At 51.3% G+C, this 14568-nt stretch overlaps 1 protein-coding gene across 4 annotated transcripts in view; it reads left to right on the plus strand.

Annotated features, from left to right (window-relative positions):
* The window catches only part of LOC140390450 (butyrophilin subfamily 3 member A1-like), an 84593-nt gene that overhangs the window by 50806 nt on the left and 19219 nt on the right, over positions 1 to 14568 (plus strand). For all 4 annotated transcript variants that reach the window (XM_072475597.1, XM_072475599.1, XM_072475598.1 and 1 more), the window contains one exon: positions 486 to 506. In XM_072475597.1, the coding sequence (XP_072331698.1) occupies positions 486 to 506 (21 nt within the window). The remainder of the gene's footprint in view (positions 1 to 485; positions 507 to 14568) is intronic.

Here is a 14568-nt window from a genome sequence, read left to right on the forward strand (position 1 = left end):
ATCCAGGTCCGAGGCCCGGCCCAGGACCGAGCTCAGATCCAGGTCCGAGGCCCGGTCCAGGACTGAGCTCAGATCCAGGTCCGAGGCCCGGTCCAGGACCGAGCTCAGATCCAGGTCCGAGGCCCGGTCCAGGACCGAGCTCAGATCCAGGTCCGAGGCCCGGTCCAGGACCGAGCTCAGATCCAGGTCCGAGGCCCGGTCCAGGACCGAGCTCAGATCCAGGTCCGAGGCCCGGTCCAGGACCGAGCTCAGATCCAGGTCCGAGGCCCGGCCCAGGACCGAGCTCAGATCCAGGTCCGAGGCCCGGCCCAGGACCGAGCTCATCTCCAGGTCCGAGGCCAGTTGCAGTGAAAGAACTTTCTATCTCTCCCTGGATCATGAAAACTTCACTTGATCCAGTTTCTATACATTTATGGAAACATACATGAACATTTTTTCTCCACCATCACAAGCTAACTTGTCTTTTTAATTTTGTTTTTCCTCAGATAATGCTGCCTCTAATTTAGGTAAGTTACTCTCGATCTACTGTGTGAAGGATGTTTCCACTCTCTGTGTCTGTACTTGAGGGACCAAATGAAAGGGGTGAGATGCACAAGTTGGTATGTGATCTTTCTCGGTCTCATGATCACCCTCTCGATTTGGACGTGGGAATTGAAAACGAGAGCTGAGAGGATGCACTTTTGAGCAAATACTTAACGGGAAGGCAGGAGAGTGGGCATAAATAAGGGGGTCAAGGGTTATGGGGAGAAGGCAGGAGAGTGGGCATTAATAAGGGGGTCAGGGGTTATGGGGAGAAGGCAGGAGAGTGGGTTTTAATAGTTGGGTCAGGGTTATGGAGAGAGGGCAGGAGAGTGGGTATTAATAAGAGAATCAGGGGCTATGGAGAGAAGGCAGGAGAGTGGGCATTAATAAGGGGGTCAGGGGTTATGGGGAGAAGGCAGGAGAGTGGGTATTAATAAGTGGGACAGGGGTTATGGGGAGAAGGCAGGAGAGTGGGCATTAATAAGTGGGACAGGGGTTATGGGGAGAAGGCAGGAGAGTGGGCATTAAGAAGTGGGTCAGGGGTTATGGGGGGAAGGCAGGAGAGTGGGCATTAATAAGGGGGTCAGGGGTTATGGGGAGAAGGCAGGAGAGTGGGCATTAATAAGTGGGTCAGAGGTTATGGGGAGAAGGCAGGAGAGTGGGTATTAATAGGTGGGTCAGGGGTTATGGAGAGAGGGCAGGAGAGTGGGCATTAATAAGAGAATCGGGGGCTATGGGGAGAAGGCAGGAGAGTGGGCATTAATAAGTGGGTCAGGGGTGATGGGGAGAAGGCAGGAGAGTGGGCATTAATAAGGGGGTCAGGGGTTATGGGGAGAAGGCAGGAGAGTGGGTATTAATAAGTGGGTCATGGGTAATGGGGAGAAGGCAGGAGAGTGGGTATTAATAAGAGTATCAGGGGCTATGGAGAGAAGGCAGGAGAGTGGGTATTAATAAGAGAATCAGCGGCTATGGGGAGAAGGCAGGAGAGTGGGTATTAATAAGAGTATCAGGGGCTATGGAGAGAAGGCAGGAGAGTGGGTATTAATAAGAGAATCAGCGGCTATGGGGAGAAGGCAGGAGAGTGGGCTTTAATAAGTGGGTCAGGGGTTATGGGGAGAAGGCAGGAGAGTGGGTATTAATAAGAGAATCAGGGGCTATGGGGAGAAGGCAGGAGAGTGGGCATTAATAAGTGGGTCAGGGGCTATGGGGAGAAGGCAGGAGAGTGGGTATTAATAAGAGAATCAGGGGCGATGGAGAGAAGGCAGGAGAGTGGGTATTAATAAGTGGGTCAGGGGTGATGGAGAGAAGGCAGGAGAGTGGGCATTAATAAGAGAAACAGTGGCTATGGGGAGAAGGCAGGAGAGTGGGCATTAATAAGTGGGTCAGGGGCTATGGGGAGAAGGCAGGAGAGTGGGTATTAATAAGAGAATCAGGGGCGATGGAGAGAAGGCAGGAGAGTGGGTATTAATAAGTGGGTCAGGGGTGATGGGGAGAAGGCAGGAGAGTGGGCATTAATAAGGGGGTCAGGGGTTATGGGGAGAAGGCAGGAGAGTGGGTATTAATAAGTGGGTCATGGGTTATGGGGAGAAGGCAGGAGAGTGGGTGTTAATAAGAATATCAGGGGCTTTGGAGAGAAGGCAGGAGAGTGGGTATTAATAGGAGAATCAGGGGCTATGGGGAGAAGGCAGGAGAGTGGGCTTTAATAAGTGGGTCAGGGGTTATGGGGAGAAGGCAGGAGAGTGGGCATTAATAAGGGGGTCAGGGGTTATGGGGAGAAGGCAGGAGCGAGGGTATTAATAAGTGGGTCAGGGGTTATGGGTAGAAGGCAGGAGAGTGGGTATTAATAAGAGAATCAGGGGTTATGGGGAGAAGGCAGGAGAATGGACATTAATAGGTGGGTCAGGGGTTATGGGGAGAAGGCAGGAGAGTGGGTATTAATAGGTGGGTCAGGGGTTATGGGGAGAAGGCAGGAGAGTGGGCATTAATAAGGGAATCAGGAGTTATGGGGAGAAGGCAGGAGAGTGGGCATTAGTAGGTGAGTCAGGGGTTTTGTAGAGAAGGCAGGAGAGTGGGCATTAATAAGGGGGTTATGGGTAGAAGGCAGGAGAGTGGCTATTAATAAGAGAATCAGGGGCTATGGAGAGAAGGCAGGAGAGTGGGCATTAATAAGTGGGTCAGGGGTTATGGGGAGAAGGCAGGAGAGTAGGCATTAATAAGGGGGTTATGGGTAGAAGGCAGGAGAGTGGGTATTAATAAGAGAATCAGGGGCTATGGAGAGAAGGCAGGAGAGTGGGCATTAATAAGTGGGTCAGGGGTTATGGGGAGAAGGCAGGAGAGTGGGTATTAATAAGGGGGTCAGGGGCTATGGAGAGAAGGCAGGAGAGTGGGCATTAATAAGTGGGTCAGGGGTTTTGTAGAGAAGGCAGGAGAGTAGGCATTAATAAGGGGGTTATGGGTAGAAGGCAGGAGAGTGGCTATTAATAAGAGAATCAGGGGCTATGGAGAGAAGGCAGGAGAGTGGGCATTAATAAGTGGGTCAGGGGTTATGGGGAGAAGGCAGGAGAGTAGGCATTAATAAGGGGGTTATGGGTAGAAGGCAGGAGAGTGGGTATTAATAAGAGAATCAGGGGCTATGGAGAGAAGGCAGGAGAGTGGGCATTAATACATGGGTCAGGGGTTATGGGGAGAAGGCAGGAGAGTGGGTATTAATAAGAGAATCAGGGGCTATGGAGAGAAGGCAGGAGAGTGGGCATTAATAAGTGGGTCAGGGGTCATGGGGAGAAGGCAGGAGAGTGGGCATTAATAAGAGAATCAGGGGCTATGGAGAGAAGGCAGGAGAGTGGGCATTAAAAAGGGGGTCAGGGGTTATGGGGAGAAGGCAGGAGAGTGGGCATTAATAGGTGGGTCAGGGGTTATGGAGAGAGGGCAGGAGAGTGGGCATGAATAAGTGGGTCAGGGGTTATGGGGAGAAGGCAGGAGAGTGGGTATTAATAGGTGGGTCAGGGGTTATGGAGAGAGGGCAGGAGAGTGGGTATTAATAAAAGAATCAGGGGCTATGGAGAGAAGGCTGGAGAGTGGGTATTAATAAGGGGGTCAGGGGTTATGGGGAGAAGGCAGGAGAGTGGGCATTAGTAAGTGGGTCAGGGGTTATGGGGAGAAGGCAGGAGAGTGGGTATTAATAGGTGGGTCAGGGGTTATGGGGAGAAGGCAGGAGAGTGGGTATTAATAGGTGGGTCAGGGGTTATGGGGAGAAGGCAGGAGAGTGGGCATTAATAAGTGGGTCAGGGGTTATGGGGAGAAGGCAGGAGAGTGGGCTTTAATAAGGGGGTCAGGGGTTATGGGGAGAAGGCAGGAGAGTGGGTATTAATAAGTGGGACAGGGGTTATGGGGAGAAGGTAGGAGAGTGGGTATTAATAAGAGAATCAGGGGCTATGGGGAGAAGGCAGGAGAGTGGGCTTTAATAAGTGGGTCAGGGGTTATGGGGAGAAGGCAGGAGAGTGGGTATTAATAAGAGAATCAGGGGCTATGGGGAGAAGGCAGGAGAGTGGACATTAATAAGTGGGTCAGGGGTTATGGGGAGAAGGCAGGAGAGTGGGTATTAATAAGAGAATCAGGGGCTATGGGGAGAAGGCAGGAGAGTGGGCATTAATAAGAGAATCAGGGGCTATGGGGAGAAGGCAGGAGAGTGGGTATTAATAAGGGAATCAGGGGCTATGGAGAGAAGGCAGGAGAGTTGCCATTAATAAGGGGGACAGGGGTTATGGAGAGAAGGCAGGAGAGTGGGCATTAATACGGGGGTCAGGGGTTATGGAGAGAAGGCAGGAGAGTGGGTATTAATAAGGGAATCAGGGGTAATGGGGAGAAGGCAGGAGAGTGGGCATTAATAAGTGGGTCAGGGGTAATGGAGAGAAGGCAGGAGAGTGTGTATTAATAAGGGAATCAGAGGTTATGGAGAGAAGGCAGGAGAGTGGGTATTAATAAGAGAATAAGGGGTTATGGGGAGAAAGCAGGAGAGTGGGCATTAATAAGGGGGTCAGGGGTAATGGGGAGAAGGCAGGAGAGTGGGTATTAATAAGAGAATAAGGGGTTATGGGGAGAAGGCAGGAGAGTGGGCATTAATAAGGGGGTCAGTGGTTATTGTGAGAAGGCAGGAGAATGGGCATTAATAAGGGAATCAGTGCTAATGGGGAGAAGGCAGGAGAGTGGGTATTAATAAGGGGATCAGGGGTTATTGTGAGAAGGCAGGAGAATGGGCATTAATAAGAGAATAAGGGGTTATGGGGAGAAGGCAGGTGAGTGGATATTAATAAGGGGTTATGGGGAGAAGGCAGGAGAGTGGGCATTAATAAGAGAATAAGGGGTTATGGGGAGAAGGCAGGAGAGTGGCATTAATAAGTGGGTCAGGGGTTGTGGGGAGAAGGCAGGAGAGTGGGCATTAATAAAGGGGTCAGTGGTTATTGTGAGAAGGCAGGAGAATGGGCATTAATAAGAGAATAAGGGGTTATGGGGAGAAGGCAGGAGAGTGGGCATTAATAAGGGGGTCAGGGGTTATGGGGAGAAGGCAAGAGAGTGGGCATTAATAAGGGGGTCAGGGGTTACAGGGAGAAGGCAGGAGAGTGGGCATTAATAAGGGGGTCAGGGGTTATGGGGAGAAGGCAGGAGAGTGGGCATTAATAAGTGGGTCAGAGGTTATGGGGAGAAGGCAGGAGAGTGGGTATTAATAGGTGGGTCAGGGGTTATGGAGAGAGGGCAGGAGAGTGGGCATTAATAAGAGAATCGGGGGCTATGGGGAGAAGGCAGGAGAGTGGGTATTAATAGGTGGGTCAGGGGTTATGGAGAGAGGGCAGGAGAGTGGGCATTAATAAGAGAATCAGGGGCTATGGGGAGAAGGCAGGAGAGTGGGCATTAATAAGTGGGTCAGGGGTGATGGGGAGAAGGCAGGAGAGTGGGCATTAATAAGGGGGTCAGGGGTTATGGGGAGAAGGCAGGAGAGTGGGTATTAATAAGAGTATCAGGGGCTATGGAGAGAAGGCAGGAGAGTGGGTATTAATAAGAGAATCAGCGGCTATGGGGAGAAGGCAGGAGAGTGGGTATTAATAAGAGTATCAGGGGCTATGGAGAGAAGGCAGGAGAGTGGGTATTAATAAGAGAATCAGCGGCTATGGGGAGAAGGCAGGAGAGTGGGCTTTAATAAGTGGGTCAGGGGTTATGGGGAGAAGGCAGGAGAGTGGGTATTAATAAGAGAATCAGGGGCTATGGGGAGAAGGCAGGAGAGTGGGCATTAATAAGTGGGTCAGGGGCTATGGGGAGAAGGCAGGAGAGTGGGTATTAATAAGAGAATCAGGGGCGATGGAGAGAAGGCAGGAGAGTGGGTATTAATAAGTGGGTCAGGGGTGATGGAGAGAAGGCAGGAGAGTGGGCATTAATAAGAGAAACAGTGGCTATGGGGAGAAGGCAGGAGAGTGGGCATTAATAAGTGGGTCAGGGGCTATGGGGAGAAGGCAGGAGAGTGGGTATTAATAAGAGAATCAGGGGCGATGGAGAGAAGGCAGGAGAGTGGGTATTAATAAGTGGGTCAGGGGTGATGGGGAGAAGGCAGGAGAGTGGGCATTAATAAGGGGGTCAGGGGTTATGGGGAGAAGGCAGGAGAGTGGGTATTAATAAGTGGGTCATGGGTTATGGGGAGAAGGCAGGAGAGTGGGTGTTAATAAGAATATCAGGGGCTTTGGAGAGAAGGCAGGAGAGTGGGTATTAATAGGAGAATCAGGGCTATGGGGAGAAGGCAGGAGAGTGGGCTTTAATAAGTGGGTCAGGGGTTATGGGGAGAAGGCAGGAGAGTGGGCATTAATAAGGGGGTCAGGGGTTATGGGGAGAAGGCAGGAGAGAGGGTATTAATAAGTGGGTCAGGGGTTATGGGTAGAAGGCAGGAGAGTGGGTATTAATAAGAGAATCAGGGGTTATGGGGAGAAGGCAGGAGAATGGACATTAATAGGTGGGTCAGGGGTTATGGGGAGAAGGCAGGAGAGTGGGTATTAATAGGTGGGTCAGGGGTTATGGGGAGAAGGCAGGAGAGTGGGCATTAATAAGGGAATCAGGAGTTATGGGGAGAAGGCAGGAGAGTGGGCATTAGTATGTGAGTCAGGGGTTTTGTAGAGAAGGCAGGAGAGTGGGCAAAAATAAGGGGGTTATGGGTAGAAGGCAGGAGAGTGGCTATTAATAAGAGAATCAGGGGCTATGGAGAGAAGGCAGGAGAGTGGGCATTAATAAGTGGGTCAGGGGTTATGGGGAGAAGGCAGGAGAGTAGGCATTAATAAGGGGGTTATGGGTAGAAGGCAGGAGAGTGGGTATTAATAAGAGAATCAGGGGCTATGGAGAGAAGGCAGGAGAGTGGGCATTAATAAGTGGGTCAGGGGTTATGGGGAGAAGGCAGGAGAGTGGGTATTAATAAGGGGGTCAGGGGTTATGGGGAAAAGGCAGGAGAGTGGGCATTAATACATGGGTCAGGGGTTATGGGGAGAAGGCAGGAGAGTGGGTATTAATAAGAGAATCAGGGGCTATGGAGAGAAGGCAGGAGAGTGGGCATTAATAAGTGGGTCAGGGGTCATGGGGAGAAGGCAGGAGAGTGGGCATTAATAAGAGAATCAGGGGCTATGGAGAGAAGGCAGGAGAGTGGGCATTAAAAAGGGGGTCAGGGGTTATGGGGAGAAGGCAGGAGAGTGGGCATTAATAGGTGGGTCAGGGGTTATGGAGAGAGGGCAGGAGAGTGGGCATGAATAAGTGGGTCAGGGGTTATGGGGAGAAGGCAGGAGAGTGGGTATTAATAGGTGGGTCAGGGGTTATGGAGAGAGGGCAGGAGAGTGGGTATTAATAAAAGAATCAGGGGCTATGGAGAGAAGGCAGGAGAGTGGGTATTAATAAGGGGGTCAGGGGTTATGGGGAGAAGGCAGGAGAGTGGGCATTAGTAAGTGGGTCAGGGGTTATGGGGAGAAGGCAGGAGAGTGGGTATTAATAGGTGGGTCAGGGGTTATGGGGAGAAGGCAGGAGAGTGGGTATTAATAGGTGGGTCAGGGGTTATGGGGAGAAGGCAGGAGAGTGGGCATTAATAAGTGGGTCAGGGGTTATGGGGAGAAGGCAGGAGAGTGGGCTTTAATAAGGGGGTCAGGGGTTATGGGGAGAAGGCAGGAGAGTGGGTATTAATAAGTGGGACAGGGGTTATGGGGAGAAGGTAGGAGAGTGGGTATTAATAAGAGAATCAGGGGCTATGGGGAGAAGGCAGGAGAGTGGGCTTTAATAAGTGGGTCAGGGGTTATGGGGAGAAGGCAGGAGAGTGGGTATTAATAAGAGAATCAGGGGCTATGGGGAGAAGGCAGGAGAGTGGGTATTAATAAGAGAATCAGGGGCTATGGGGAGAAGGCAGGAGAGTGGGCATTAATAAGAGAATCAGGGGCTATGGGGAGAAGGCAGGAGAGTGGGTATTAATAAGGGAATCAGGGGCTATGGAGAGAAGGCAGGAGAGTTGCCATTAATAAGGGGGACAGGGGTTATGGAGAGAAGGCAGGAGAGTGGGCATTAATACGGGGGTCAGGGGTTATGGAGAGAAGGCAGGAGAGTGGGTATTAATAAGGGAATCAGGGGTAATGGGGAGAAGGCAGGAGAGTGGGCATTAATAAGTGGGTCAGGGGTAATGGAGAGAAGGCAGGAGAGTGTGTATTAATAAGGGAATCAGAGGTTATGGAGAGAAGGCAGGAGAGTGGGTATTAATAAGAGAATAAGGGGTTATGGGGAGAAAGCAGGAGAGTGGGCATTAATAAGGGGGTCAGGGGTAATGGGGAGAAGGCAGGAGAGTGGGTATTAATAAGAGAATAAGGGGTTATGGGGAGAAGGCAGGCGAGTGGGCATTAATAAGGGGGTCAGTGGTTATTGTGAGAAGGCAGGAGAATGGGCATTAATAAGGGAATCAGTGCTAATGGGGAGAAGGCAGGAGAGTGGGTATTAATAAGGGGATCAGGGGTTATTGTGAGAAGGCAGGAGAATGGGCATTAATAAGAGAATAAGGGGTTATGGGGAGAAGGCAGGTGAGTGGATATTAATAAGAGAATAAGGGGTTATGGGGAGAAGGCAGGAGAGTGGGCATTAATAAGAGAATAAGGGGCTATGGGGAGAAGGCAGGAGAGTGGCATTAATAAAGGGGTCAGTGGTTATTGTGAGAAGGCAGGAGAATGGGCATTAATAAGAGAATAAGGGGTTATGGGGAGAAGGCAGGAGAGTGGGCATTAATAAGGGGGTCAGGGGTTATGGGGAGAAGGCAAGAGAGTGGGCATTAATAAGGGGGTCAGGGGTTACAGGGAGAAGGCAGGAGAGTGGGCATTAATAAGGGGGTCAGTGGTTATGGGGAGAAGACAGGAGAATGGGCATTAATAAGGTGGTCAGGGGATCCAGCGAGAAGGCAGGAGAGTGGCATTAATAAGGGAATCAGTGCTAATGGGGAGAAGGCAGGAGAGTGGGCATTAATAAGAGGGTCAGGGGTTATGGGGAGAAGGCAGGAGAGTGGGTATTAATAAGGGGGTCAGGGGTTATGGGGAGAAGGCCGGAGAGTGGGCATTAATAAGGTGGTCAGGGGATCCAGCGAGAAGGCAGGAGAGTGGCATTAATAAGAGGGTCAGGGGTTATGGGGAGAAGGCAGGAGAGTGGGCATTAATAAGGGGGTCAGGGGTTATGGGGAGAAGGCCGGAGAGTGGGTATTAATAAGGGGGTCAGGGGTTATCGGGAGAAGGCAGGAGAGTGGGCATTAATAAGGGGGTCAGGGGTTATGGGGAGAAGGCAGGAGAGTGGGTATTAATACGGGAGTCAGGGGCTATGGGGAGAAGGCAGGAGAGTGGGCATTAATAAGAGAATCCGGGGCTATGGAGAGAAGGCAGGAGAGTGGGCATTAATAAGGGGGTCAGGGGTTACAGGGAGACGGCAGGAGAGTGGGAATTAATAAGGGGGCCAGGGGTTGCAGGAGAGTGGGCATTAATAAGAGAATCAGGGGCTATGGAGAGAAGGCAGGAGAGTGGGCATTAATAAGTGGGTCAGGGGTTATGGATAGAAGGCAGGAGAGTGGGAATTAATAAGGGGGTCAGGGGTTATGGGGAGAAGGCAGGAGAGTGGGCATTAATAAGGGAATCAGGGGTTATGGGGAGAAGGCAGGAGAGTGGGCATTAATAAGGGAATCAGGGGTTATGGAGAGAAGGCAGGAGAGTGGGTATTAATAAGCGGGTCAGGGTTTATGGGGAGAAGGCAGGAGAGTGGGCATTAATAAGGGGGTCAGGGGTTACAGGGAGAAGGCAGGAGAGTGGGCATTAATAAGCGGGTCAGGGGTTATGGGGAGAAGGCAGGAGAGTGGGCATTAATAAGGGGGTCAGGGGTTACAGGGAGAAGGCAGGAGAGTGGGCATTAATAAGTGGGTCAGGGGTTATGGGAAGAAGGCAGGAGAGTGGGCATTAATAAGGGGGTCAGGGGTTACAGGGAGAAGGCAGGAGAGTGGGTATTAATAGGTGGGTCAGGGGTTATGGGGAGAAGGCAGGAGAGTGGGCATTAATAGGTGTGTCAGGGGTTATGGGGAGTAGGCAGGAGAGTGGGTATTAATAGGTGGGTCAGGGGTTCTGGGGAGAAGGCAGGAGAGTGGGTATTAATAGGTGGGTCAGGTGTTATGGGGAGAAGGCAGGAGAGTGGGCATTAATCAGGGAATCAGGGGTTATGGGGCGAAGGCAGGAGAGTGGGCATTAGTAGGTGAGTCAGGGGTTTTGTAGAGAAGGCAGGAGAGTGGGCATTAATAAGTGGGTCAGGGGTTATGGGGAGAAGGCAGGAGAGTGGGCATTAATAGGTGGGTCAGGGGTTATGGAGAGAGGGCAGGAGAGTGGGCATGAATAAGTGGGTCAGGGGCTATGGGGAGAAGGCAGGAGAGTGGGCTTTAATAAGTGGGTCAGGGGTTATGGGGAGAAGGCAGGAGAGTGGGTATTAATAAGAGAATCAGGGGCTATGGGGAGAAGGCAGGAGAGTGGGCATTAATAAGTGGGTCAGGGGCTATGGGGAGAAGGCAGGAGAGTGGGTATTAATAAGAGAATCAGGGGCGATGGAGAGAAGGCAGGAGAGTGGGTATTAATAAGTGGGTCAGGGGTGATGGAGAGAAGGCAGGAGAGTGGGCATTAATAAGAGAAACAGTGGCTATGGGGAGAAGGCAGGAGAGTGGGCATTAATAAGTGGGTCAGGGGCTATGGGGAGAAGGCAGGAGAGTGGGTATTAATAAGAGAATCAGGGGCGATGGAGAGAAGGCAGGAGAGTGGGTATTAATAAGTGGGTCAGGGGTGATGGGGAGAAGGCAGGAGAGTGGGCATTAATAAGGGGGTCAGGGGTTATGGGGAGAAGGCAGGAGAGTGGGTATTAATAAGTGGGTCATGGGTTATGGGGAGAAGGCAGGAGAGTGGGTGTTAATAAGAATATCAGGGGCTTTGGAGAGAAGGCAGGAGAGTGGGTATTAATAGGAGAATCAGGGCTATGGGGAGAAGGCAGGAGAGTGGGCTTTAATAAGTGGGTCAGGGGTTATGGGGAGAAGGCAGGAGAGTGGGCATTAATAAGGGGGTCAGGGGTTATGGGGAGAAGGCAGGAGAGAGGGTATTAATAAGTGGGTCAGGGGTTATGGGTAGAAGGCAGGAGAGTGGGTATTAATAAGAGAATCAGGGGTTATGGGGAGAAGGCAGGAGAATGGACATTAATAGGTGGGTCAGGGGTTATGGGGAGAAGGCAGGAGAGTGGGTATTAATAGGTGGGTCAGGGGTTATGGGGAGAAGGCAGGAGAGTGGGCATTAATAAGGGAATCAGGAGTTATGGGGAGAAGGCAGGAGAGTGGGCATTAGTATGTGAGTCAGGGGTTTTGTAGAGAAGGCAGGAGAGTGGGCATTAATAAGGGGGTTATGGGTAGAAGGCAGGAGAGTGGCTATTAATAAGAGAATCAGGGGCTATGGAGAGAAGGCAGGAGAGTGGGCATTAATAAGTGGGTCAGGGGTTATGGGGAGAAGGCAGGAGAGTAGGCATTAATAAGGGGGTTATGGGTAGAAGGCAGGAGAGTGGGTATTAATAAGAGAATCAGGGGCTATGGAGAGAAGGCAGGAGAGTGGGCATTAATAAGTGGGTCAGGGGTTATGGGGAGAAGGCAGGAGAGTGGGTATTAATAAGGGGGTCAGGGGTTATGGGGAAAAGGCAGGAGAGTGGGCATTAATACATGGGTCAGGGGTTATGGGGAGAAGGCAGGAGAGTGGGTATTAATAAGAGAATCAGGGGCTATGGAGAGAAGGCAGGAGAGTGGGCATTAATAAGTGGGTCAGGGGTCATGGGGAGAAGGCAGGAGAGTGGGCATTAATAAGAGAATCAGGGGCTATGGAGAGAAGGCAGGAGAGTGGGCATTAAAAAGGGGGTCAGGGGTTATGGGGAGAAGGCAGGAGAGTGGGCATTAATAGGTGGGTCAGGGGTTATGGAGAGAGGGCAGGAGAGTGGGCATGAATAAGTGGGTCAGGGGTTATGGGGAGAAGGCAGGAGAGTGGGTATTAATAGGTGGGTCAGGGGTTATGGAGAGAGGGCAGGAGAGTGGGTATTAATAAAAGAATCAGGGGTTATGGGGAGAAGGCAGGAGAGTGGGCATTAGTAAGTGGGTCAGGGGTTATGGGGAGAAGGCAGGAGAGTGGGTATTAATAGGTGGGTCAGGGGTTATGGGGAGAAGGCAGGAGAGTGGGTATTAATAGGTGGGTCAGGGGTTATGGGGAGAAGGCAGGAGAGTGGGCATTAATAAGTGGGTCAGGGGTTATGGGGAGAAGGCAGGAGAGTGGGCTTTAATAAGGGGGTCAGGGGTTATGGGGAGAAGGCAGGAGAGTGGGTATTAATAAGTGGGACAGGGGTTATGGGGAGAAGGTAGGAGAGTGGGTATTAATAAGAGAATCAGGGGCTATGGGGAGAAGGCAGGAGAGTGGGCTTTAATAAGTGGGTCAGGGGTTATGGGGAGAAGGCAGGAGAGTGGGTATTAATAAGAGAATCAGGGGCTATGGGGAGAAGGCAGGAGAGTGGGTATTAATAAGAGAATCAGGGGCTATGGGGAGAAGGCAGGAGAGTGGGCATTAATAAGAGAATCAGGGGCTATGGGGAGAAGGCAGGAGAGTGGGTATTAATAAGGGAATCAGGGGCTATGGAGAGAAGGCAGGAGAGTTGCCATTAATAAGGGGGACAGGGGTTATGGAGAGAAGGCAGGAGAGTGGGCATTAATACGGGGGTCAGGGGTTATGGAGAGAAGGCAGGAGAGTGGGTATTAATAAGGGAATCAGGGGTAATGGGGAGAAGGCAGGAGAGTGGGCATTAATAAGTGGGTCAGGGGTAATGGAGAGAAGGCAGGAGAGTGTGTATTAATAAGGGAATCAGAGGTTATGGAGAGAAGGCAGGAGAGTGGGTATTAATAAGAGAATAAGGGGTTATGGGGAGAAAGCAGGAGAGTGGGCATTAATAAGGGGGTCAGGGGTAATGGGGAGAAGGCAGGAGAGTGGGTATTAATAAGAGAATAAGGGGTTATGGGGAGAAGGCAGGAGAGTGGGCATTAATAAGGGGGTCAGTGGTTATTGTGAGAAGGCAGGAGAATGGGCATTAATAAGGGAATCAGTGCTAATGGGGAGAAGGCAGGAGAGTGGGTATTAATAAGGGGATCAGGGGTTATTGTGAGAAGGCAGGAGAATGGGCATTAATAAGAGAATAAGGGGTTATGGGGAGAAGGCAGGTGAGTGGATATTAATAAGAGAATAAGGGGTTATGGGGAGAAGGCAGGAGAGTGGGCATTAATAAGAGAATAAGGGGCTATGGGGAGAAGGCAGGAGAGTGGCATTAATAAAGGGGTCAGTGGTTATTGTGAGAAGGCAGGAGAATGGGCATTAATAAGAGAATAAGGGGTTATGGGGAGAAGGCAGGAGAGTGGGCATTAATAAGGGGGTCAGGGGTTATGGGGAGAAGGCAAGAGAGTGGGCATTAATAAGGGGGTCAGGGGTTACAGGGAGAAGGCAGGAGAGTGGGCATTAATAAGGGGGTCAGTGGTTATGGGGAGAAGACAGGAGAATGGGCATTAATAAGGTGGTCAGGGGATCCAGCGAGAAGGCAGGAGAGTGGCATTAATAAGGGAATCAGTGCTAATGGGGAGAAGGCAGGAGAGTGGGCATTAATAAGAGGGTCAGGGGTTATGGGGAGAAGGCAGGAGAGTGGGTATTAATAAGGGGGTCAGGGGTTATGGGGAGAAGGCCGGAGAGTGGGCATTAATAAGGTGGTCAGGGGATCCAGCGAGAAGGCAGGAGAGTGGCATTAATAAGAGGGTCAGGGGTTATGGGGAGAAGGCAGGAGAGTGGGCATTAATAAGGGGGTCAGGGGTTATGGGGAGAAGGCCGGAGAGTGGGTATTAATAAGGGGGTCAGGGGTTATCGGGAGAAGGCAGGAGAGTGGGCATTAATAAGGGGGTCAGGGGTTATGGGGAGAAGGCAGGAGAGTGGGTATTAATACGGGAGTCAGGGGCTATGGGGAGAAGGCAGGAGAGTGGGCATTAATAAGAGAATCCGGGGCTATGGAGAGAAGGCAGGAGAGTGGGCATTAATAAGGGGGTCAGGGGTTACAGGGAGACGGCAGGAGAGTGGGAATTAATAAGGGGGCCAGGGGTTGCAGGAGAGTGGGCATTAATAAGAGAATCAGGGGCTATGGAGAGAAGGCAGGAGAGTGGGCATTAATAAGTGGGTCAGGGGTTATGGATAGAAGGCAGGAGAGTGGGAATTAATAAGGGGGTCAGGGGTTATGGGGAGAAGGCAGGAGAGTGGGCATTAATAAGGGAATCAGGGGTTATGGGGAGAAGGCAGGAGAGTGGGCATTAATAAGGGAATCAGGGGTTATGGAGAGAAGGCAGGAGAGTGGGTATTAATAAGCGGGTCAGGGTTTATGGGGAGAAGGCAGGAGAGTGGGCATTAATAAGGGGGTCAGGGGTTACAGGGAGAAGGC

Source organism: Scyliorhinus torazame, chromosome 14 (genome assembly GCF_047496885.1).
Source record: "Scyliorhinus torazame isolate Kashiwa2021f chromosome 14, sScyTor2.1, whole genome shotgun sequence".
NCBI lineage: Eukaryota > Metazoa > Chordata > Chondrichthyes > Carcharhiniformes > Scyliorhinidae > Scyliorhinus > Scyliorhinus torazame.